This window comes from Thamnophis elegans, chromosome 9, assembly GCF_009769535.1.
Source record: "Thamnophis elegans isolate rThaEle1 chromosome 9, rThaEle1.pri, whole genome shotgun sequence".
Classification (NCBI taxonomy): Eukaryota; Metazoa; Chordata; class Lepidosauria; order Squamata; family Colubridae; genus Thamnophis; species Thamnophis elegans.
In genome coordinates, this window is record NC_045549.1 from 18,721,969 (window position 1) to 18,748,898 (window position 26,930).

Here is a 26,930-nt window from a genome sequence, read left to right on the forward strand (position 1 = left end):
AGTTGCATACTGATCAAGGGACGTGAAGAGCTCGTGTGTCCCAATTATCTAATAAGCCCCAATTTTTTGATATATTTATGTTTGGCTCGAATCAATACATCATACTTAAGTGAAGTATTTGAAGAACTTCAACATAGAGAGGAGGAGATATCATCCATAAATCTTGCTGTAGGAAGCTAATTACAATCACACCAACTATTTGATACATAACCCTGATACATTAGATAACAATAACTTCAATAAAAAAATCTAAATATGATATTCTGGCAATATGTCATGAGTATCCTGCCAAAAAACCAAAATCAAATTGATTCCATAATTTAATGTAGTTTTTTTTTAAATCAGCATTTAAAACAATGTATGCAGCATCTTGAGACTCCTTACTAGTACTTTAAATGAATAGTTATTTTGACATTTAACAGTCATAAACCTCCCCAGGGACTAATATATGCTTGTTGCAAAAACATACCCTCAGTAAAATGCTATAGCTTGCATCTTTTACTTAATAAATACTTATACACTTGTTACTAGGAGATATGGAAGCATAGTGAACATGGGGATATTTATCCATTTGAGCTTTAAATATCACAGAAACATTACATATATACATCCAGCGACAAGCCCTACTAAACTCACGGCAGAACAGTTTTAGTGGACAAGATGATTGATTTACTGAACATGAGGTAAATCATGCAGATTTGTTCTGGGAAGTCTCTTTCTGTTCTATAAATTTGTTCTCTGTTCTATGAAAAATCTGTAAAACGCACTTTTTTTAATATCAGTGCAGATATCCTAGCCAGCCTTCTGCTTTTTTTATAAGTGCTATAAAATAATAATAAAAAATACGCAGGCCCCAGAAGCTACTGAGATTTAGGGATAGCAACTTATAACAAATGCTGATTGCCAATGCTGTCTCTTCATTGCTTGTCATAAAAAAAAATCATATTCCATCTATAACTTTAGATCCACAAAAAGAAATATGTTATACCACCCTAGTCTAGTTCATGTGTAAAATAAGTATGTTATATCTGGAAAATACATGGTTAACAAAGACAAACAAAATGCACTGCTGATTCAGGTTTTTAGCTAGTACTGGAAAAATGAGGTGTGTAAAAATATGCTGTGTTGAATAGCACCAGGTCAACTTGTCAAGTTAACATTTTAATTTAAATATGGTTGACTTTCATTTACTAGAAATAGGACAGAATGGATGAAATGCAACTCTTATACAACTGATGGACGAAAAATGCTCCAATAAGAATAAACACGATGTTTTTTTTTTAATTCATCTGTTAATGTCATTTCTAGATGTGGCAGTCAAGTGATAAAACATGTAGCTCTGGCTTTTAAGTTTAGGATTAAAAAAAATCTTTTGTGTTAAAAAAACCCTAGGTCAGTGATGGCTAAACTTTTCTGTAGTGAGTGCCCAAAGCATGCCCATGCACACTCAAATGTGCATGTGTGTGCATGTGTCCCCCCCTGCATACTGTCTGCCCTCCCTCACATGTGCACGCCTGCACTTGCCCCGCATGCCCCACCCCACACACATGCACGGCAGAGATCAGCTGGCCAGTGGGAGGCGTGTGGACATGCCTGGCAGAGCTGGACTTGGGCAACGGCTTCCGTGCCATTAGAGAGGGCGTTGCATGCCCCACGTGCCATTAGTTCACCATCACAGACCTAGGTAATCACTTGTTTATCTTAATTTCTTGCACTAGTAATCAGTTGTAAGCGTCACCCAGAAAATCAAACAAAATCTCTACATGAAACTAAAGAAACAACAAAAGCCCCAACCTTAAGCATTAGTTAGAAATTTGAAATTAGGATTTAGTAGATGTTATTGAAACAAAATATGTGTCTTAATAATTCTTGTTTATGAATTATTTAAATCGCTTTTATAGTGTTTCATGGAAAAATTGCACATTCTGATAAAAGGATTCTGGAATTTATTCATAGAAGTGCGATTCTCTTTCACTAAAATGTCAGGCTAAATGCCCGACTGATAGGCAGTTTCCAGTGAGCATTCACCAAAAGTTGTTTATTTCACTTCCCCAAAGGCAAAGAAAGGCTGATTCTGAGTAATGGCCCTGGCTTTCATTGTTAAGTCAGAGTAAACTCATTTTATCCACATGATGGTAGAATGAGAATCTCCAGTGCAAATAGTGCTTTAGAAGAGAGTCTTCTTTTTGAAAATTAATGGAAATTAAATATTTGTATAGTAAGGTGAGTATCTGTGTTTCTGTTCGCCTTGAATAATGTTCGGGAAAGTAGGGAAGAACAGAGTAGAAGAAATAATATACTATTAAGATGGATGTAAGTTAAGGACCTTTTTGCAATCTTATTCTCTTCTCTATTTAAAGCAAAATAGACTGTTATCCATTCTCTCTTCAACCTATTAAAAGCAGTGGAATGAAATGATTACACAAATCTAATCTACTACCATGGATTGTATTTATCCTGTCAAAAGCTTTATTTGGATAAAATAACTATTTGTTTGACTGCAGACAGTTTCTCTAGATGGAAGGCCATTAGTCGCAGCACACTTCAGTTCTGACAGATTAATGGACCTACATGGTGCAACTCTAAAGTTCATGAATCCATCAAGCATATCCAAAGTTGAACTGTAAATTTTAGAAAAATAAAACCTTATTCATTTTCATTTAAACTTCAGCACTAAAAGAAGTTTTCACACTATGTTTAACAATCAAACCTATTCCCACTTTTTGCAATTTATGTTCAGTGTGGTAAATAAATATGGAGAATCAAGTGACTAAACTTAAGAGGTTTTATTGCCAAGTGGTGCAATGCTTTTCAGAACTGGAACAACATTTATCTTTGAATGACTTGAGAATTCTATATATGTCAGTAGAGTCAGCACAAAAAAGCAGCAGAAATTGCTTTCAATATTGTTAACACAATGAATTCTATGCATTTCATATTTTCACCTTTGTCACATTAATAATTCAATTCAGCTAAAATTTTTGAAGGAGCTCTGGAGACCATGCTTGCTTTTGAGGTCACAACTTTTATAACTTAGATCTTCTATTTTCTTGATAACATTTTCATTGGCAAGTGATGTATCACACTACATTTGAGAAACAATTATGCTGAAGTTGCAATTATTGATGTTGATAACTGGGAATATTCATTCAGTTACTGGATCATAATCTTTCTGTTAACTAGGATCAAACTGTCAACCTTCTGAGTAGGAGAAGAGTGCCTTCACTTCTAGGCCATGGCTCTACTCATTATTAATCAAATTATGTAGCCACTTATCTCCGCATTTACACTAAAATGTAGAATATATACTTTTTGAAATATGTTTTTCCTTTTCACTCAGATTTGAATTCCTTTGTACTATTGATGAAATTTTGATCTTCAAAGAAATGTCACAAAAGTACTGGCTACATGTATTAAGTATTACTTTAAAAACAATAACAAAACTACCATATTTTTTGGAGTATAAGACACACCTACCCACCCTCAAAGAGGGAGAAAATTTGGGTGCATTTTATACATCAAATGTAGCCCTGCCTACCCTTTGGCCTCTGCCTCCCAGCAATTCGCCTCCTTGCAGCAAACAGCCAGTTTCAGCTTCAACACAGCCTGATTAGCACAAGCAACTGATTGTCGGCCTCCCGACCATCAGCTGTTTTAGGCTGCAGGGATTGCCATTGCTTATTGCCGCTTCCACATGCCCCATTTTTGGCCTCCGCATCCCATTTTTGGTCTCTGCATGCCCCATTTTCCATCCATTTCCATCCCCACCGCCTGGAACAGGTGGAAACTGGGGCTTGTGGAGATGGCAATAGGCTATGGGAATCCCTGCAGCCTGATACAGCTGATGGTCAGGAGCCGACAATCAGCTGCTTGTGCTAATCAGGCTGTGATGAAGCTGAAACTGGTTGTTTGCTGTTTGCTACAAGAAGGCAAATTGCTGAGAGGCAGAGGCAGATTTTTTCCTTGTGCTAATCAGGCTAAACTGAAACTGAAACAGGCTGTTTGCTGCAAGGAGGTAAGTCAATAACTATAAATGCCTACAGAATGTTCAAATTATTAGACTTGTTTTTTAAAGACTTCTTTATTGTTTTTCTAGACAACTTAACAAAATTAAGAAGCTTTTTAAAATAAATGCTTGATCTGAAGAGGCCTAGTGTTATTATATCTTCTTTTAAATAGCAAAGAATAACATATACTTTCAGAAAGCCACATCAATTTTAACAACATCTGTACAAGTATAGTCTGAAATGTAGTAGTGTCCTGTTGTAGTATTAAGATAAGGCAGCTGAGTTAGACCCTGGCTTAGTAATGTTTGAAGTAGATCTATTTAAATAATTGGGAGGAGTTAGTGTGACTACATTTAAGAAAACTTTCTGGCATTAATATACTGCCATAATGTACATTTTCCCAATTCTTTGCTCTTTCTATGGGTCAAGCACACATGCACAGAAATACACCACAAACAGTGTATATCGTCTGTACTGTTTGTTGTTTGCTGCAAGGAGGCAAATTGCTGGGAGGCAGAGGCAGATTTCCCCCCCCTAAAAAGCTAGGTGTGTCTTATACTTTGGAGTGTCTTATACTCTGAAAAATAGAGTAGCTGCAGTAGTAATAAAAGTGTATTATAGTAGCCTTTTTTTCCAACTCTAGAAATAACACTTGTCAAAAATAGACAACAAACAAGAAGACTTATTGGCTGATGAATGGAATAAGTCTGTGCCAATTGGTCTAGTGGTTAATAATACGCTGCTCCCAAAACCAGGAGACTGTGAGTTCTATTCCTGTCTTAGGCATGAAATTTACTTGTCTAGGCATGAAATTTACCTGTCTTAGGCATGAGTTGTTGGATATGAGACAAGTGGCAAATAAATTTCACCATAAATAAATAAAATGAAAGCCAACCAGGTGACCTTGGGCCAGTGTGTGTCTCTCTGTCTCTCTCTCTCTGTCTCTCTCTTTCTCTCTGTCTCTGTCTCTCTGTCTCTCTCTCTGTCTATGTCTCTGTCTCTTTCTCTCCAACCTATCTCACAGAATTGTTCTTGTGCAGAAAATAGGAGGCGGAGGATTAGTTTTAGGTATGTTCATCACCATGAGTTGCTTATAAAGTAATAAAGGCAGAATTTAAAAAAAAAAACCTGATAAATAATTTCACTTATCTTTCAGGAAGGAACACTTTAAACAAGAGATTATAGTAAATATCTGTATGTACAAAAAGTATATAGTAGTATAGTATAGCCTTTATTGTCATTGTACATCGCGTATACAACGAAATTGGTTTTAGCCTCACCTGTGCAATCTGTGACAAAAAATATAAACAACATACATAGTAATGAGGAAACTATTTTTAAACCTATTTGTTTGGCTAACTATGCTTTGATGTCTTCTGCCTGATGGTAGAAGTGTGATGGTAGAAGTGCGAAGGGACTGACCAGGGTGTAAATCATCTGTGAGTATCCTCCCTACTCTGCTAAAGTAGCGAGACCTGGCAATGTCAACCAGTAGTGTTAGAGGGCAATCAATGGTTTCTTGTGCCGAATTGATCACTCTCTGTAGTGTCTTCGTGTCCACAGCAGTTAAACCAGTGTACCATACTGTAATGCAGTATGTGAGGACACTTTCTATCATGGACCGAGAGAAAAATATCATCAGCCATTGTCTACAAAAGCATAAATGCTAACACAAATAAAAGTTTAATGAAATCCCACTGAGTCAGGTTCTGACCCAAAGCAAAATAACGAAAGAACTTTAATTTGATTACAGTATTTAAAAAAGCTTTCTAGCAAAGTAAAGAAGGAAATACTTACATGCAATACGGACATAGGCCTTCCTACTCTTGGTTGTGCCTGCAGAACTCCAAGCCACACACTGACACCAGTAATCTTCGGGTCCAAAGAGTTCTTCCACTTGTTGCCGTGAAATCTCAATGCTTACCTCTCGAACAATGAGTCCTACCAAAACATAACCAATATGTCTGCATTGACTTCAGAATTTGACATTTTTTTAGCAGTAGGCAATGGTATGGGAAAAAGGAGCTGTTGCATGACAAGGAAATATTTTGAAGACACCTTTGAAACACATATACTTTTTTTAAATATGGTTTTTAGACTCAAAGCTGCTTCAGATATTGAAAAAGAAAGAGGAAGTGCAAGTCATTTGGAAATCCTTTCCCAAACTTCAAGAGATCATTCAGAGGGAAGGGTTTCATTTCTTTGTTGTAATAGAAAATTGCCCAGGACAAATGTAACAAAGAGTCTTGAGAAGGACACCAACACAGGGGGATAGGAGACACCTGGGACCTGCCAGTTGTCCATTTATAGGAACATGATGTACATGTTTTTCTGTCTTTCTCTGTAAAAAGCAAAGCTGGTGGGAAATCTGAAAAACTCATGCTTTATCGAAGAGCCCACCATAACTGTCTTTGGACCTGTTCATGTAGCTGCTTATTATTGCCACCCACTTTCTTACTTACTGTCCCAAAGGTGCTTTTTCATGAGCTAACTGGACTTTCTTGGTTTTCTTTGAAGACATTTGGCTTCTCATCCAAGAATCTTCTTCAGCTCAGAACTGAAGAAGCTTATTGGATTAGAAGTGGCGCATCTTCAAAGAAAAACAAAAAAGTCCGGTTGTCTCTTGAAAAAGCATCTTTGGGACAACCATGATCTGGATGACTGAGTATCTCCATAGACATTTCTCACGTAATCTTCCAATTTTAATCCAGAGGAAATAAACAAAGCAAAGTAATAGAATGTATCTGTAACTACTGTGCTTTCCTGAAAGTAAGACCAGGTCTTATTTTCTTTTAGGCCCCAAAATATGCACAAGGGCTTATTTGCAGGGTTGTCTTATTTTCAGTGCCACAGCCACAAGGCAGGATGGTGGTTGAACTGCCTGATGGGCACCAGTAGCCATGTGCAGCAAGAGCCTACGTAGCCGCCAGCCCATTTCTTCCGGCACTAGTGTGGCACCGGAGCAGGAGGCTGAGTGATGGAGCCAGGCTATCCACGCCCTGACAACTGCCTTGCCTTGTGGCGCTGGCCCACTTCTTCTGGAAGCGGGAAGAGGAAGCCAAGCAATGTGCTGATGATGCGGCCATGAGGCGAGGTGGGGAGGGGGTGGAGGACGAGGCAGGTGGGTGGAGGATGACACAAGACAGGTGGAGGTGGTGTATGAGAAGAGACAGGAGGAGGTGAAGGGTGGGTGGTCGGCTGCGCAGGCACTTAAGTATGACTTATTTTTGGAGTAGGGTTTATATTGGGTGCACGTACAGAAAACATGTTAGATCTTATTTTTGAGATAGGTCTTATTTTCAGGGAAACACAGCAAGTTATTGAGGAAATGACAAAGATAAGAAGAAGGGAAAATATGCATTTTTATAAGAGACACGTTACATAGTTATACACAAAATTATAAAACAAAGTTAAAATAAGTAGCAGATTATTGCCAGTGCCATAAAATTAATCAGGTTGGGCTCACTTACATTAGGTGGGCATCAAATAGCTTTTAAACTGGATCATGTTTCCTCATTCTTTAAAAAAATATTTTTCACATAGTGTAGTAAAGCCACTCTGCTGATTGCAAAGATCATAGATATCTAATATAATGCACCTCAAGCTTGCACTTTAATTATAACTTCTAGAACCTACCCAAGATTTACAACATGCTGAGTAGTCTTCATTTACTGATCCATACTGTGATTTTAAATTACTGTATGATACTGAGTGACAAAGAAAAAAACACAGCCCTTCCATTGTTGATAAAATATTTATTCATACATTTCACATCCAAGGGTTTGCTACAGACAGTTTCTATTGCTTCAGTTATTAGATTTGAGTCTATTTTTTATTTTGTTTTTGTGTATTGGGTCTACAATAAGGCCTATATGCGTTTTAAAATGCCTGTTCCAATTGGAACTTCCTTTTTCTATTCATGTGTTTTCTCTTATTAGAAGAAATGAACTGTTGTAATTGCTATTGCTTAGTTTATATTCTTGTGACCTTCTTGAATTGCCCTCAAACACAAATGTGCTAACATGCTGTCTTCTCTGTAAATGAGGAGTCCTAAGTAGCTTAGAGCCTGGATAATGTCAACAAGGCTAATGGGATAGGGAAGAAAGGGCATGGATACAGCTCGAGGTGTGAGCCTACATTCTAAGCCAATGTGATTAAAGTCTTCAAAAGCATTCCCTTCTTTTGGGCGAATGGAAGAATTTCATTTCTACTTGCTTGGTGGAAGGGAACTTATCATATCTTTTCTGACATGTGACCCTTCCTTTCAGCTTAATGTATACCTTTTCTTTTTTCGCAATAGCCTTTTTAACCTATTTCCGTGATGATGAACCTATGGCACGCGTGCCAGAGGTGGCACACAGAGCCCTCTCTCTGGGCACACGTGCCATTGTCAGCTGCTCTTCTGGCATCCAGGATGTGCACGGGCCAGCTGGTCTTTGCGGGTGCTGGAAATTGCCCTGAAAAATGCCCCCAAAACAGGCCATTTTCCGAACCATTTTCAGGCCGATTTTCAGACTGTTTTTGGCCTGAAAATAGCTCGAAAAATGGCCTGAAAAACAGGCTATTTTTCAGCCTGAAAAACAGGTTGTTTTTTGGTCATTTTTCGGGTTGTTCCAAGGTTGTTTTCTGGCGCTCCAGCGTCTGCGAAGACCAGCTGGCTGGACCACATGCACATGCGTTCAAGTTTGGGCACTCGGTGCTGAAAAGGTTTGCTGACCTACTTCATCTTTCCATATAAGGTATACTTGAGAAACACAGAACAGATCATACATACATACATACATACATACATACATACATACATATGATATACAACTCTTGTATCTGCACCTAGATATATTCTTATTCTAACAATTCTTATCACTTTTATTGCCTATAAATAAAGCTAATTAAATATATATTTAAATTTATTCTTTGCTTTCTCTCATATTATATAAAGCAGACAAGGTATTTATAAAGGAAATATTTTGCTCGCTTGTGTATTACGTTGCATGCATGAATGAGTGTGCCAGATGAGTAATTCATAGTCCCTAGATAGATGATACAAGCCAGAAGTACTTGGACATATGCTCCGGATCCTACAACTCAAATGTTTTAGGTCACAATTTAACCTTAAGCTATTTCAGTCTGTGTTAGCAATTTTTTCCCCTCTTTTGTACAAGGGTTTCTTATTCTGGAGTTCAGGAGTCAAGTTTTGTTGCCCCTGGCTCCAAAGACAAAAGAGGCCCGAGGTCTGTCTTTACAGTGGAAAATTGTGTTCTGCAAAAGCACTGATTACAGAAAGCACACAAGTGTGAAGTAGACTATCGTAGAATTGTTAAAAGCATCAAAACCCACATAAATGTGTTGGCAGTAAATGTGTCTCCAGTTCATAGGCTACAGTGGCCACAGAAGTGGAAATAAAGATTATTACAGAGAGGGGAAAAAAGCAGGAATGCATCCTGAAACCTGCCAATTCCAAAAAGATCACACACACACAAACAAGTTATGATATAAGGCTAGCTAGCTATCTTCCTAACAACTAAGCCCAAAAATCTAGATGAAATGTCAGAAAAAAATAAAATAAAAAGCAATTAATGTAGCAATCTTCCCACCAAATCTTTACCAGAATCTGAAATCTTGTGACTTTTTCTTAAGACAGCCTTGTAAAATACTGTCACCCATTGGCATCTGTTTCATGTAAGGTACATGGAAGAAGTTTTAGGAATAAGGTTAGAAACACATTTTAGAGAGTTATTCACATTAAAAAAACTCATGTTTATCAGTAAAAATGTCTTAAAGAACTAATGGCAAGAAGATTTATTGCTAGATTCTAATTTCTGAAGTATGATTGAAAGTAGGAAGAATTTTCTGGCACTAGATTTTTTTTATTCCAGGAAAATATTGAATGTCATTTTGGTTAAAGTAGATGTAAAAATGTAAAAGTATGCAAAAAGGGCATATTTATTGTATCTTTTTGTTAGAGTCCTCTACATAAGAAATGTAGACATTTTATGCATCATCCAAGACCGTGATGGGGAATCTATGGCACACATGCAACTGGTGGCATGCACAGCCCTCTCTGAGGGCACGCGAGCTGTCACTTTAGCTCCGCTCCACCGTGCATGTGCATGCGCCTCCTGCTGGCCAGCTGGTTTTCGGGTCTCTGCTGCGCATGTGTGGTGGGTGGGGTGCATGAGCGCATGCACAGAGGGCAGGAGGAGCATGGAAGGCCGTGATGTGTGCAGGGCACACACAGGGTGTTACACACACATGCGCAGGGTGCACAGTGTGTGTATGTGTCACATGTGCATTGCATTATGGGTGTGTACATGCTTTTGGCACGCAGCTAGGAAAAGGTTAGCCATCACTGATATAAGAGATGGCAAATCAGTTGCCATTTGAACAAAAGACCAAAGCCAGGTATTGATACAAAAAATCCTTTTATTCTATAGGGTGTCACATTCCGGCGTTCACGTTGAATACAAACAGAGAGTCAGTTTGTTTGGCGAAAAACTTTATCTCTATCTAATATTACGTGATAACCAGCACTAAATAACAATGATACAAAGGTAAGCAAATTCAATTCTAACCAAGTTAACACCATCACTCATATATATACCATTACCCCACCCAGCTCCACCCACAACTCCACCCAGATGACACCCAACCACCATCACCAATCACCATGACCCACACCATCAGCCACACCCCCACTCAGTGTCATCATAACCTCCTTCCTGGTCAGCCGCAGAAGAGTTACGTCAGAGTAGTCAGTTCCACCTGAGTAGAAGAGTTACTTTGGAGTAGGCTCTGAAGTGCAGCTGTTGTCCAGGAGGTGTGCCTGCAGAGTAGTGAGGGATGCAGCTGCTACAGGCTCCGCCAACATCAGAGAGTCAACATCAACATGGCAGTGTTGGTGGCATGTAAGCATGGGCGTGGCAATGGGCGCCTCCCCCCTCTGGATGGCAGCCTGAGGGCTGACATAGGGGAGTAATTAATTTACCTATTTTTTGAAAATGTTAACCTAAAATAGCCTTAATTTTGCTACAATTCATAGCTGTTGAGTTTTTCAGGTAAATATTTGCTGTTAATGGTGATAATTTTGGTTTGGTGGTACACCAGATCATGAGATTTCCTTTCTTTGCAGAACAACTGTATTGTGAGAATTGCTGGCGGCACATAAATCACAAACACCTTTATTTTATGCTATTTAACTTAATTGCTACAGTAGATTTGAACTTAGCAGAAAATTCTTCTCAGGCACTTGATACAATACAACTAGGTAACCATTTCTTTATTTAAAATTAGGCTCTATTCAACTTCAAACTGACTCTGGACAATTCACAATATAATAATCAATAATTTATGCAAAACAAAGCAAGATGGGATCCAGGTTTTTTTTTTTACAGCCCTGCAATCCCTTTTTATTGGGGTGGAGTCAGAGCAACTGAATGGAGCTGAGCATTTATTGGCCGGATGCCCTTCCTGATGCTTATGTAGAGTTCACAGCAGATATTTTCTCTTTGCGCCCTGATAGAGATACATCTGTCACTGCCTAAGGTTGAACTCTCACCCTTTTGAATAGGAGGCAAACATCTTCATCTCTAGGCCACCACACTGTCCCTTACTTTGGCTTTAGCCTCACCAAATTTTAAGGACACACACAATTAATTGTTATATTTATGCAATTTCACAATATGCTAATATTGTAAGTCAGTATGAACTCTGTCATAAACAGTAACAATTTCAAACTGTAACACTAAAACAAACAGAGAGAGTGAAACAGCTTTCCACAACAACTTGTGGAATCATCAGATAGTGCCTGGGCTCACACAATGTGACACAACACAGTGTGCATTGTTTGGACTCAGACTTATTGTGTTGCTGAAGCCAGGCATTACATTTTTAAAGACCTTTTTATGGCTTACCACACTGCAGCAATAAAGTTCATTATGGCTTATTCAATTGACTTAATACAAATTGTGTGAACACAGCTTGTAACATCTTGTTCGGTTGTGGCTTTTGTTGCATTTCATTTCTTTTTTCTTAAAACAAACAAATACATCAACAAAATTTATTATTCTTGGCATTTTATCCTTCAAGCTGTGAGCTATTTTGCATAAATAATACTTCATAATAGCATCTTGTGAAATTAAAACACTCAAAGTGTACTGCTGTGATTTAAAGGAAGCAACACAAGAAAAACTATAGTTATATATAGTATATTTGAAACACCTAAGAAGGCGTGGTGTTATACCATGCTTTCCTCTGAAGAGTTAGTTTGACTCCAAAAAAGGTCCCAGATATGTCCTTTCTTCTGTTCAGAGTATGGCTTTATTTAGAACTGCAGTTCTCTCTCAATTAATGTTTTTTTACCTATTTTCCCCAAATTACCTTCATTGGAGAAGAGCCTAATGCTGGGAAAGATGGAGGGCAAAAGAAGAAGGGGATGACAGAGAATGAGGTGGCTGGATGGAGTCACCAAAGCAATCGGTGTGAGCTTAAATGGACTCCAGGGGATGGTAGAGGACAGGAAGGCCTGGAGGAATGTTGTCCATGGGGTTGCAATGGGTTGGACACCACTTCACAACTAACAACAACAACCTTTAAAATGTGAGGAACAATTCAATAAGAACCATCTTATGGCTACAAATCTGATCCCTAACTATGTTTGGAAATGGCCTTGCTATTCTTTTTGTGCAGACTGAAGTTTCTAATTGTTTGCTCAAGACAGGAAACAGACGGACAGATGGTCCATAATAACAGCATTATGAGGTCTTAAATGTTCCACTCTCAGCTTTTTGTTGGGGTTATTTCAGATCATTACAATAAGAAACAGCTTTTTAGTGTTTTTCAGCACTAGTTGCCTTCTAGCTGTTAGACATTATATTTCTTCTCTTCCTTGGTGGGCTCTTTCTTGTTAGAAATTTCCAAGCATAGGCTAAGCAATCATTGCATAAAGTTGTCCTTAATACCCTGCATAAACTGGCTATGAGAATTTCTTCAATTGTACAATCTAAAGTTGTGCAAAGTATGATCCGATCATCTCCAGTTGTTTTTTTAAACAAGGTAGTGCGTGGTGTTATTACTTTAGAAACCCAACCTCTTGTAGGCTTGCTACATTTCGAAAAAACAGCTTTCATTTTGACAAAAAGCCAAATTTCAATAGTAATTAAGACCTTCAGCTCCAATCAGTATAAAGTAGTCAGTGCATCCAGTGCTGTGGCTCAGTTATCATGGGTATTTATGATTGGAAAACATCATGATTTATTCATAGAATTTTATGAACCTCTTTAGAAAAGCTACACAATGCCTTTTGATTAGTAGTGCTAGGAAGGCTGGCTGTGAGATGAACCCAAAGCCTGCCTCTGCTGTTGATTCAACCCACCAAGATACTCATCGCACCATTAAAAAACTGCTTCAGTACTAGCTTACCTGCTTGTATGTAATTCTTTATGCAACTTTAGGCAATCACGACAAAATATATTATAAAGAGAGTTAGCTCAATTGGTATGTTAATATTTACAAATGTTATGTAAACTTGTTAATGTTAGCAATATTCCTTAGAATGCAAATATAGCATGTTAACAAGTCTCAACTTATCTCTGCTGAGAACACAAACTTGGCTTACAATCACAATGTGTTAGCAATATATGTATAGCATCCATCTAGTCTTTGCCACAGTAGTTTGCTTCAGAAACAGCAAGTCAAACTAAATGATTGAAGGCAAATATATCACTTCAGGATCTAGGGCTGAGAGTTTTTTCATTGGTGTCTCAAATCAGCAAACCAAAACTTATCACCATTTGCCCATGAGGTTGAAACCACAGTATGGGGGTGTCAAACTCGATTTCATTGAGGGCCGCATCAGGGTTGTGTTTGACCTTGGGGGGCCGGGGTGGGTGTGACTGGGGTGGGCATGGCCAGCTTGATGCCACTCATGTCCAGGGTACCTATGGTGCCTGTTCTTTCCCCCCCTTCACGGCTCGTTAACAAACACAGGCAGGCAACTTAAAAGGAAGTCTTTCTTTATCAATTTTCAGTTCAAACTGGCTTCGAGCCCAGAAATAACATAAATACAAGACTTCGATAAGAATGCAAAACAAAAGACTCTTACAAGCACTGCAGTTCTTCCACAGTCTTCACCGATCAGGTTTACATGAAACACCAAAGCACTTATCCAAGTGTAACAGGCATAAATTGCGATTAATAAGCAAGCAATGTTGTACAAATCAAGGCACGCACGAAGGAACGACGTTGACTCCAGCGACTGGGGCGTGGCAGCATCCGTCCTTTTATCTCCAAACTTCCTCCCACAAGCCCCAGCTGTATATTGAAACTTGTATCCCGAAAAGACTCACAGCAGACATCTGCTGAGTCACAACAGGTGCCCAAGTGCTAAGGCAGGACTTCCCTCAGATCCTTCCTCTCATTATAATCTCCTTCCGTCCTTCCTTTTCTTTTTTCCTTCCCTCTTAATTGTTTTCTTCTTCTTCCTTCCCATCTTTCCTTCTTTTTCCTTCTTTGGACTCTTCCCATCTTCCCATCTTTTTCTTTTTCTTTCCTCTTTCCCTTTCTTCTTTCCTGTCCCTTTTTTGGATGCTCAAATGCAAAAGGGGAAATATTTCTTCTTTTGTTTTGTTTTTAGTTTGATTTGTTAGCACTCGGAACCCGTTTCCACTGGCAGAGGGCTGCAGGAGGCCATTGTGGCTGAAAATGGAGCCCGGGAGCGGCCACACGCGGCCCTCCTAAGCTCCATTTTAGTTGGCAGAGGGATCACAGGCTGGTCCTTCACTGTTTCCAGGGTGGGTCTGTGAGCCAGATCTAAGCACCCCAAAGACTGCAGGCCTTGAAGATCACACTCCTGCACTAGTGTGACAACTCTTCCTTGGTGTTCTAAAGAAAATTAATTTTAATAAAATATCTGTATGGGCATAAGGTGTGATATTGTAGGTTATATAGGATATGTTTTCCTTTGTGATCATCTTTGCAAATCCTGTAAAAACCGTATCTTTGTTCTTCATGTGAATGCCTCATACAGACAATTATATCTGTGAAGGACATACTTGTGTGCTTATTTTATTATTTCTGCTAGAGAAGCAAACAAAAGGACTTTTGATTTAATAGTAGCAGCTATGCCGGTTATTTTTTTTAATGGATCAGAGATCTATTCAAGCATTTTCTTAACTCCATACCTGTTCTTTAGAGAAAAAAAATGTTTTCCGCTTCTGACTAGATGGTTTAATATTGGTTTATATATACGCAATCACACACACACACAAAAGAATATGTCTGCACACCATCTGCTCAGAACTCTTCTTGAATAAGTTTCACAAAACAGGTAGGCAAACTTTGATCTGGGCCTCAATATTTTTTTCTGGGTCCTTGAAGCTCTCTTCCCCCTGAATTTTACAGATCATTGGATTTTTAAGGCACGATAGCTAAATATCAGCAGTGGAGGTTCAAAACATGAAAAATTTAAAACCATCCAAAATATCTGTCCAAATTTAAATCTTCTTTTGCATCATTGACTACTCCACTCTGCATCAATGTCCTCTGTGATCTTCAAGAACCTATCAAATTTAACATGAACTCCAATGAGATGTCCCCTCTGTTGAGAAAGATGATGCTGATGAAAAAGCCAGGAAAAAACCAAACAAACAATGACCTCTTGGTTCTCATAAGCTGAGAGTACATCAGCAAGATATCAATAATAAGGTAAAGGTTCCCCCCGTACATGCGTGCTAGTCATTTCCGGCTATAGGGGCAGTGCTCATCTCTGTTTCTAAGCTGAAGAGCCAGCGCTGTCCGAAGACCTCTCTGTGGTCATGTGGCCAGCATGACTCAACGCTGAAGACGCACAGAACACTGTTACCTTCCCACCAAAGTTGGTTCCTATTTTTCTACTTGCATTTTTATATGCTTTCAAACTGCTAGGTTAATAATAATTAGAGTTTCTGCTTAATTAGAATTTAAAAATAATTTCCATTTTTGTTGTACCATATTTAAGGGTAATGAACATCCTGATATCCTTTGTAGGGAACATCCTAAGCATATTACATAAAACAGCTTTCTCTTTTCTTCCTATTAATCCTTGACTCACAACAGTTCATTTAGTTACCAAAGTTCAACAGCACCGAAAAAAGTGGCTTATGACTATTTTCCACACTTATTCTGTTGCAGCATCCCCATGGTCACCTGGTCAAAATTCACACTCTTGGCAACTGACTCATTTTTATGACGGTTGGAGTTTCACGGAGTCATGTGATCACCTTTTGTGGCCTTCTGACAAGCAAAGTCAATGGGGAAGCCAGATTCACTTACTAACTTAACTGCAATGATTCATTTAACAACTGTGGCAGGAAAAGCTGTAAAATGGGGCAATATTCACTTAACTTAACTGTCTCACTTAGCAACATAAATTTTGGCTCAATTTTGGTCATCAGCTGAGGACTACCTATATCTGCATTTCTTTATATGTATTAATTTAGTTTATACTTTCCATTTTTCCTCAGTAGGAATGTGTCTGCTAGGTTAAGAGCATAAATCTAGTTATTGGGGCAGCTTGTCATGGTACATGATTTGTTTCACACCATGAAATCATTGTTGTTTTGGGGAAGGGATATGGGGAGGAAACTGTCCTTCTATGTCCTTACCAGAGTTCCAAACTTATGTGTACTTGCTGGGAAAACTTAACATCTTTAGTCATCTTAGTAATTCTACATGCTGAGTGATTATAATACTACACCATTAAACAGATCTGCTAGGAAAAAGTTATCAAATTGAGCATTCCTTGCACACTATGAAACCCCTAATATGAAAACAAAAAGAAGTAAAGAAAATGAGATAATTGTTTCATCTAGTGCCTAGCAGATGAGTACTGGCATCAGTCATCCATTTTTATACATAAAACTCACAAATGAATAACTGCCAGTAACCTCTGAGAAAAATCCAGGAAATTGCAAATTTGCATGCATTAATAAATTTGCATAAATTCAAACACCAGGGCTCAGAAGCATGTGCTTTTCATTTAAAGTTATGTCATAACAAACTTAATTGCAGGGGATTAATTGTAGGAGTTCACAGAACGCTCAACAAGAGTTGCGTACTGTATAAACAGCTAGTAATTAAAATTGTTAATGAAGTGCCTTGTATTTTCATTTGCAGCTCTGGTTGGGTTGTTTTCCATGGTAGAAAACAATAAAGGCACAGAATTTGGGAGCACTGGGACTTATTCATCCATCATGTACATCTTTATTTCCAAAATGATGTAAAGACATAACAGAATTTTCTTTCCTTGGGGAAAGGTCACAGTTAAGATTTCCATATTTATTATCCTAATATTTCTTAGTGGGATTGGGAAGTATTTCTGACTGAAATCAAACAATGGCGTACAAATGATTGAAGACTATGCTGACATAATGCTTATGTGCATTTGAAGGCTGCATGCTGTTTTGAAATTGATGCCTATGTATATACTTGAGAAGAATGTTTACTAAGGATGAAAAATGGAGAAGTTTAAGGCATGCACATGCTGGTATATAGATAGTGGATAATATGTATTCTGTTGTGAAAAATGAATGCTTGTCGGCAGAAGTGCATAGGATAATGCTTCAACCCATTTTGTTATATGAAAATGAGTATAGCAGGACAAAAATAAAAGTTTGATGTGTAACGGGAATTGGGGTATGTTAGAATTATGTTAATGTTATATTAAGAAGAGATAAAACAAGAAGAGGTTGGAAGAAGAATAAAGTGATACTGAATAAATGTGCACTGAATACAAAAGAGACTACAGAAGTTTGTTGAGATTACTTGTTCATACAGAGAGAATTAATGAAGACTGAATATATCTCTACTTCTCTCTCTCTCTCTCACACACACACAAAAATGAAGAAGGAAATATTTATTGGTTAAAAGGAAAGGGGAGGTCAATAAAATGGACTGAATGATGAGATTCTCGAGGGTTAGATGAGAAGTTTAAACAAAAATAATATATGAATCAGTGTATGGATACGACAGGAACAATTGTTTGCAAGAATGGAAAAAGTATTCAGGAAAACAGATAGTTTATTGATTGATTAGTCTGACAAACAGATCAAATGCAAAACATAAATAAAATACAGTGTAGAAGTCCAGGATAATAGGTATAAAAGGAACCATGTGTGTTAAATGCAAAGAATCAACATTCAGGTAAATATATCACCTTTACAACAACCTGTTTGATATAATGGGTCCTTGGCCAACTGCCTTAGCTATAAACATAGCAGTTCTGCTCACCATGTATAGAACAGATGTATGCAGGAGAAAAGTATATATATATATAGCCTGTGGCCTAATGGCTAAGAAGTCTGCCTAGTATGTAATATAGCCCAGGTTCAAATCCCAGTAAGGGTATGGCTAGCTGATGAGAGCTAAATAGCTTGAAATAGATCTATACTAGTCTCCCTTTATTTATTTATCAGCACAAATAAAAAAACACAAATATAACAAAGGCAACAGTAAAAAACATTGGGTTTCTGTCGTGATGGACTCTTGTGATGAGCCGATTGACAGATGATGGAAGCAGTTAGCTTCCTCCCATAATTGGGGCTTACCAGGGGTTGTAAAAATCTAATAGATACCTTTCACCCTGGCTTCGCTGATAACGGATAAGAGCCTGTGGCCTAATGGCTAAGAAGTCTGCCTAGTATGTAATATAGCCCAGGTTCAAATCCCAGTAAGGGTATGGCTAGCTGATGAGAGCTAAATAGCTTGAAATAGATCTATACTAGTCTCCCTTTATTTATTTATCAGCACAAATAAAAAAACATATACATACATACATACATACATACATACATAAATAAACACACACACACACACACACACACACACATATATATATATATATATATATATATATATATGTATATATACACACACACACACACACACATACATACATACACACACACACACATATTTCTATCTCTCACTATTTTATGTTTTAATTTCTTTACCTTATTGTTCCCTACTTTTTTCCTGTATTTTCCTCCCCCATAATGTTGCTTAGCTTGAAACAAAATTGAATGGGTATGTATTTTTTTTTGGGGGGGGGGGTGCCCTCGGATGGATGGGGGAAACATATTTGTGGGCTTCTAGAATGTGGTCCCATTTTTATTCGGGCACGTCAAAGAGCTTTTATTCAAGCACTTCAAAGTAGACATTATATTTTTGCTATACAAAAATTAGTAAATAGGATCCATGTGTAAAAATAGAAGAAACACTTCCAAGGAAAACAAACGATGAAAGAGTCTAAATCCAAAGAACCTAGTTATATACAAAAATCTGTTGTATATATTTTTTTTTACAGTTATACACTATTTTTACACTTATGGAAGTTTTCTGGAAATATTCTAGTGGACCCATTAAAAGAAATAGAAATGTTTTGCTAAGACAAAATGATTGTTATAACATAGCTACTATTTGGCTTTATTTTCTGATTTATTTTTATTTTTTTGTTGTTAAGCATGTATTAGACAACATATATAAGTATAAACATGATTTTGGATACATGAAATGGATACGAATAAAAAGAAACATTAGGACAGGGACGGTAGGCACTTTGGTGCGCTTATGAATGCCCCTTAAAGACCTCTTAGGATTAGGGCGAGGTCGACAGTAAACAGTCTAAGGTTAAAGTTTTGGGGCCTTGGGGAAGAAACCACAGAGTCAGGTAGTGCATTCCAGGCATTGAGCACTTCGTTGAACAATAAGTCGCAATGGTTGGATTCACACAAATGATAAACCATAAATGACATCTTACGAATCACATTGGTTCATCACAATTATTCAGATCCAAACAACCCATACTCAGAGCACCATGGTAATCTAGCAATTGTGGTGGATATATTTGAATGTGCATACCTAAGAGGAAAAGAGAAACTCAATCCACTTTAAACTATGGTTAACCTATCTATGACTTTGCATCTCTTTCTGGTGCTAACCTTTCTTGAGGTTAACAAAGCAAGTAAAAAATAAAGTTCTACATAAATAGCAACCTTAGTTGTTATTATCAATGCATCATATCTGTATATTTTACTGGCCAAATAGAACAGCAAGTGAACGTTGAAAATGATTTCTTACAAACATGAAATCACACTTTTAAATAAATAGACCTGAGGAGATTTCGTTCAGAAATATACAATTAACAGTGAAGTAATTGAAGTTCTAGTTACTAGTATAAACTTACATGGAAACCAAACACTTATTTTGATTGGGTAGTTGGAGGAAATGCCTAAAATTTTCAAACATACAATGCTTCAAATGTTCAGGCTAAGACTTTTTCTTTTTTTGTCATTTAGACTGAAGAAAGAAAAATAGTTGAAGCAAGTAAAATTTCAAATGAAATGCTGACATACTGTTTTAACACAGATTTTCACGAATTACCTTGTAAGTGATATATTTTGTATGTTTAAAATAGGTACTTCTTTTGAGACCGGAATAAAATATAGCATATTTCCTCAGATGTTATTTTGAAACTTCACGTGAAACAAAAAAAGGGGTGATGTGGGGCAAATTTAGCACTACTAAAATGATAGCAGGCAAGAAATCTCGTCACTTGACATGTTAACATTACTGTTGTTTGTGTAATTAATTATCTGAATAGCAAATCCTTCTGTGATCTCAAGAGCTCTGTTTCTGTCACCATTGTTGTTGATTTGGTTCATTCCTATCAGCACTGTTTAAAACCAGGGAATAACTAGGAACTTTATTCCAAAAACTTTGGAATAAAGAGTTGAAAAACCACATAAATAAATAAATATACTGTTAGAGAAAACTTTGTAGAGGTTGTCTATACAAAATTGAGAAGCCTTTATTCCAATCCCAAATCATTTTTGAGATAAGATCTGATCTGCCCTAGATATGTTTTATTATTGATTTTACTCTGATAATTCTAATCAGTATAGTCAGAACATATAGTTGAAGACCTCAGAGCAGTAATGGTATCCTATTATATTCACTACCAGTTCAACAAAAGGAGCACAAGTGCCCGCAGGCTTGTTTGGCTCATGAATGGCACATCTGGGCATGCACAGAAGTTTATGCACATGCACAGAGATCTATGATGACATCTGGATGAGTGGCCGGAGCCTCGCACTTCACCGGAACTGGTGCAAACTGGCAGAATACCACTTCTGCCTCAAAGACTTCCTTATGTAGTTATGATACATGGTATTATCTATCTTACCACATCTGGAATTTACTAATAACTTCATGTTCATTTCTTAGTCCTGAGTCTAAGGAATATCAGGCCACGAGTTTGACACCCTGGTATAGAATGTCATTGTATACATTTATTTGCATATAGAACTGAATTTAGTAGGTCATTTCTTCCCAAGGTTTCACTATATAGCATACATTTTGGGATTCACCTCCCCATCCCATGCAGCTTGTAAACAGTCCTCTGGAATTATGGGGATTGTGGTATAAATATATCTGGAAAGCACCCAGGTGACGTAGAGTGCTGCAAATATCTTTGGTTTTCTTGGTCAGCAGCCTGAGAAAGTAATTCAAAAAATGAAGAATTCATTCATGAGTAGAAATTGATTTAAGAGCTTTATATGGCTGACCATCTTAAGGAACTTTGAGTGGCCTCCACTGTACATCTGTGACAAACAGACTGTACTGCTTGGCTTTCCCTGTCATTCAGTGGCTTTTTATTGTCACATTTGGGGATTCCCTATGCAGAGCTTCGGAGGATTGTTATAAATATAAAGAAGCAAGGGGAGGAAAGGTCCAAGCTGTGCTCTGAAGCAAAGAAGAACGCTTCTTGACAGAAGGTGCCAAGAGTTATTCTTGCATTGGTTATTCTCGCATTTTACAGCATGGATATTCTGCATAGATAAAATGGAGCTGCAAATGACATAGAAGGAAGGGGAAAGGAAATAAGTTTCAAAATTGAGTTTCCTAGAGACTACTGCCTTGAGCAAACTTCTAGAAAAATACGTTTACTCTCTTATTCCTGGTTCAGTGGATATACGTGCTGTTTCTAATGATACAGCTGTTTGGAACCTGGGAATACATCCCAGACGTAGCTTAGCATTTACGCAAAACTGAAACACTTTCAAGCAGTTAAGGAAAGCCAAAGAATCCCAGAGTGTATAGGAAAGCATAGGAGCCCTTTAGTACTGCTTGCCAGAACACACTGAGAAAATTAGAAATGTAAAGAGGCTTATCTGGCCATTCGTAAACTCAATAAAAATCTGCCCAGCAGAGTTATATCTTATTTATTATTTTATCTTATTTTCAAAATGTGGTTTTGAAAATAAAAAGTTTTTATATATTTATTACAACTCCCCCTTTCCCAAACAAAACAAAACCCCTCTACCACAGACATTTTGAAGGTAGTATTTTGATAGAAAATGCATCATTCCCACGGCTTGCTCACGTGTCACAATTCAGGGAATGGTGAAGGCACGATAGAAATAAGTAAAATCGACACAGTGACACAAGGGGTCAGTGGGGAGCCTTACTGAATGTTTTTGCTGCTTCTTAGTTCATGAAATGACGAGCTGGAAAATAAGGAGAAAATTGCTCGTAGAGTTCCTACACATACACACATTTCTGACCTCTTTGGAGATCTTATTCTATTGCTAACTTTGAAAGGAAGGAAGATGTCATAAGTCTCAAAAATTTCTTTATTGCCTAGGTTTTTTTTTTTACTTTTTCCTAAGGTCATTGTCAAGCAAATTGACTTCTTCCAGAGAGGTTGCAGTTTGGGAAATGCAATGGCTGGTCCCAAATTTTAAGCATACTCAAATTTCTAAGAGGCAAGGTGTTTTTAATTCTTGACATGATTATCATAAGGGGACAAAAATGAACAGGATAGTGAGTTATTGAAGGATATAAAAAAAACTACTGGGTGACTTCAATAACTTCAGAAAATGCTTATCTTTGTATGCCATATGAAACCCTGGTTAAGTTCATTGGTGTCCCTTTTTAAACAAAGTATTAATAGCCATGTTAGCTTCTTATGAGAAAATTGATATATAATCCAGTGAGAATAAGGCACTTTCAAATCTGTGTGTACACTGCAGAGGGCTGTGGGTCAATGGAAAAATATTAACCAGAATGATTTTCCACCCTTGTTTCCAATTTAGTATTCTGGTAGTTCTTTCACTAGCAAAATGGGGAATAAATCTGTTATATATGATTTTATTTAGTTTCCCTAATTCTAGATTTGTTCTACACTATTTCTTCATAACTTCACAAATGTGGTATAGATATTTTCTTTGCACAACTTTCTTTTGATATTTTAATATTTTCATTTTGAGATGCTTATTTTCATAATCTACACTTCTTGTATATTTTTATTTTTTTAAAAATTGGAAATTGAAAGCTTTACCATATTATAAATATATTGTTAAAATGATATCTGGAGCTTATTAAATGATGGAGGCTCAATTTTGTTTCGCTGCCTTTTACCTTTCTTCCAGTTGATTAAAAAAACCACCCTAGAGCCTTTAAAAAAAAGATAGTAATGATTCTCTCTTCTATTCTCTGTTTTTGCAAAAGCGAAGAGACAGAGAAGAGATGAAAGAAGCATGGACAAATCTTGTGAGAATTGAAAATGATAGCAATATTAAGTGTCAAATATGATAAAGGGAAAAAAGTGTATGGACCTACTTTATATCTTATAGGAAAAGATGCTTTCCATATTGTATGGCTAAGAAGTTGCTGAAGAACAATAACCCTGCTATGAAATACTGCTATTCAATGAAGACACAGAAGGGCGATAGATTCCATATTTAACATAACTGAAAGAATAGTGACTATCTTTGGTTTTACTTCTAATGCAGTACCTCTTCTGTTGAACCTCTTGTTAAGCTAGCAGGTGTGACTTTGGGGGGAGTCCAGCAAGATGGCAGTGATTAATAGAGGGAACTAGAGCATACTTTCTGTGGTAGATGTGGTGGGACTGATAGTCCCATTAAAAACCCTATTTCTATGCCATTTAGTGCTTTATTGATTGTAACCAACATTTTGAATTGGAAACAGAAGCCTATTGGGAGCCAATGCAACTCACTGTGATGTTATATGAGTATATCAATAGATTCTGTCTTGTGCAAGAAATCAGGAACCAGGTGAATACAGGTTTAATGCGTGCTAAGACGTTCTACAAGAATCTGAGCTATTAATGGTCAAAGCAAACTGGCAATAGATAAGAGTCAATAGAATTCAAGGTTGGCTGGACTTTGATCTCTTGTGTTTTAACAGACTCAAGACTGATGCACTTCTTGGGCTCTTCCTGGTCATCTCCTAGAGATTCTCATATAACATAACTGCTTGTACCACTGCATTTTGAATCAGCTGCCACTTCCAAATGTTTTCCATGAGTATCCCCATCTAGACCACTTTTTGGTAAACCAGATGGGAGTTGAGTAAAGCATGAGTCACTGGGATCAGGGCCTCCTGTACCATTAGTGCACAAGAGCAATTTGTACAAAGATTCCCCTTACGGCTAACATCAGCTCTTCAAGCCCCAGCCATGAGTCTAAGAAGACCCTCACACTCAAATCAGATCTAACTGAGAAAATGAACCCCCCTCCCAAATTGAGTTAATAATAGGAGGACTGGGGAAGAGAGAGCTTAAAACTTACAGCCACATAGTTTTTTCACAGTTTAACTGAAATCTATTCTCAACCATCAGATTTTCATAATTTCCTGCCACTGAGAAAGGACCTTAGCAGCGTTGTTTGATTAGCCCTGGGCAGAGTTGTGCAACTGTGTAGCATCACCACCAACATCGACAGGAACTGGAACTGGGTCTAGAGCAGGGGTTTCAAACTCAATTTCATTGAGGGCTGCATCAGGATTGTGTTTGACCCTGGATGGCCACGGTGGGCATGGACAGCTCGATGTCAATTGTGTTGGGGGGCACCTGTGGTGACCTGAGAACTCTGCCAGTGAAAATGGGCTCCCGAGCTCTGTTTTCGCCTAGGATGGCAACCCTTGAGCCTTCCTGAGCTCCATTTTTGTTGCCAGAGGCACCGCGGGCCAGTCCTTTGCTGTTTCCAGGGTGGCCCCCTGGAAGATCTAAGCACCCTGCAGGCCAGATCCGGCCCATAGGCCTTGAGTTTGACACACCTGCTCTAAAGTAAGAAAGAGAGCCATTATGCCATCGTGTCTCCTCCTCCTAATTCCCTAAACTGGCGAAAAAAGACCCCTGATTAAAGGACTGAAGATCAATGAGAGGTCAAGAGATCAAGAAATAGACAAGGGCAGGACAGATACATTTCTCCCATTATAAGTCCCCTAAAGGTTGTCAACAAGCAGAACCAATGCTGCAGAGCCTATATGCACATATATTTACACACACCATTGTTAAAGCTAACAAGCTATAACTTTCTCCAGATATCTCTCAAAAATGCATTAATAAGTCATTTTAGCAAGAAATGTAACAATTCTTGAAAATTGGTCTGCCTGGAATTTATTTGATTAACAAAATAAATGTAGGAAGATTAAAATTTATCCTACGCTTAGAACCCTGGGCTATCTAGTTCTGTTTTAATATGCTGACTGGTAGCAATTCTTCAGATTTTTCGATGAAAACATTTAAAGATTTAGAGACAGAATTTACTACACTGGTAACAAAATACCTGCAGGGAAATATCTACCAAGCTCAGAGAACTCCAAGAACCTAATAGTTCAACTCAGAACTACATAAATTCATCATAGTGGCAATTTGCTTCAGCATTTGCACTGTTTTCGAAAACAAATGATGGCATCGGTCTCCATGGCTCAGTAATAGGTACCGGAATGACAAACTTCCAGACTCCAAAATGATTGAGAAAAAGTACAGGCCTCCAGAACAAGACCATTTATACTGGTGTGAAGGACATCTGATTAAAATTCCAACCAAAGAGATTTTCAAAGAACACTAAATTAACTTCCTTCAGATAGAAGGAAAGGTTGATGAAATAGCTTAGCACATTGTCAAAATGTGAACTGATTGTCTGGTTAGGGCAGCAAGATTTTTCAAAATGCTTCTCGGAAGGAACATGTATCATTTAAACTTTCCTTGGGCTTTGGTATATTTCCATGTTAAAGTTATTTTGAAAAGTATCTTGCTTCACTGAGAAATTCTAAGGGAGTGAAATCTACTCAAAACAACCCAAATAGCTATCATGGGGAGTAGGGAAGAGTTTATAAAAGTTAAACAAATATGCTAAAGAAATAAATTAAGAAAATTTAAATTTATACTATAATTTAATTGAAGCTATATTTCATCTTGGCTATTGAAATCACTGATCAAAATTACAAGCATAACCGACATTGTGATCCCTCATTTCTAAGTTCTGTTGGAACACATATAGAAAAATTCTGTCCTTTTCCTGTCAGTTCTCATTTAGTATAAAACAGAATTGTTTTGGGAAATGTCATAAAAACAATACTTTTATTGAAAGAGGGCAGGAACTGGGTATGTCTAATTTAATGAAAAGAAGGACTAGGGGAGACATGATAGCAGTATTCCAATATCTCAGGGGCTGCCACAAAGAAGAGAGAGTCAAGCTATTCTCCAAAGCACCTGAGGGTAGGACAAGAAGCAATGGGTGGAAACTAATCAAGGAGAGAAGCAACTTAGAACTATGGAGAAGTTTCCTGACAGTTAGAACAATTAAATTAGATAGTGAGAACAATTAATCAGTGGAACAGCTTGCCTCCAGAAGTTGTGAATGCTCCAACACTGGAAGTTGTCTGAAGTGGTGTAGGGTTTCCTGCCTAAACAGGGGGTTGGACTAGAAGACCTCCAAGGTCCCTCCCAATTCTGTTATTCTGTTCTGTTCTAGTCTAATCTACATCAAGGGCAAGGGAGAGAATCATGATACTTAGGTTTGGAGATCTGTGTTATCATATATAATATAATCTGTACCATCCTGTCTTCAAATATTTTAA

The 26,930-nt window shown here is 37.7% G+C and overlaps 1 protein-coding gene across 1 annotated transcript in view; it reads right to left on the bottom strand.

Moving 5' to 3' along the window:
- UNC5C (unc-5 netrin receptor C) overlaps window positions 1-26,930 on the bottom strand; it is a 158,482-nt gene that overhangs the window by 113,966 nt on the left and 17,586 nt on the right. Inside the window, exons 3-4 of the mRNA XM_032224337.1 lie at window positions 5,805-5,948; window positions 5,288-5,296 (exon numbers count right to left, since the gene is read on the bottom strand). Coding sequence (XP_032080228.1) covers window positions 5,288-5,296; window positions 5,805-5,948 — 153 coding nt within the window. The remainder of the gene's footprint in view (window positions 1-5,287; window positions 5,297-5,804; window positions 5,949-26,930) is intronic.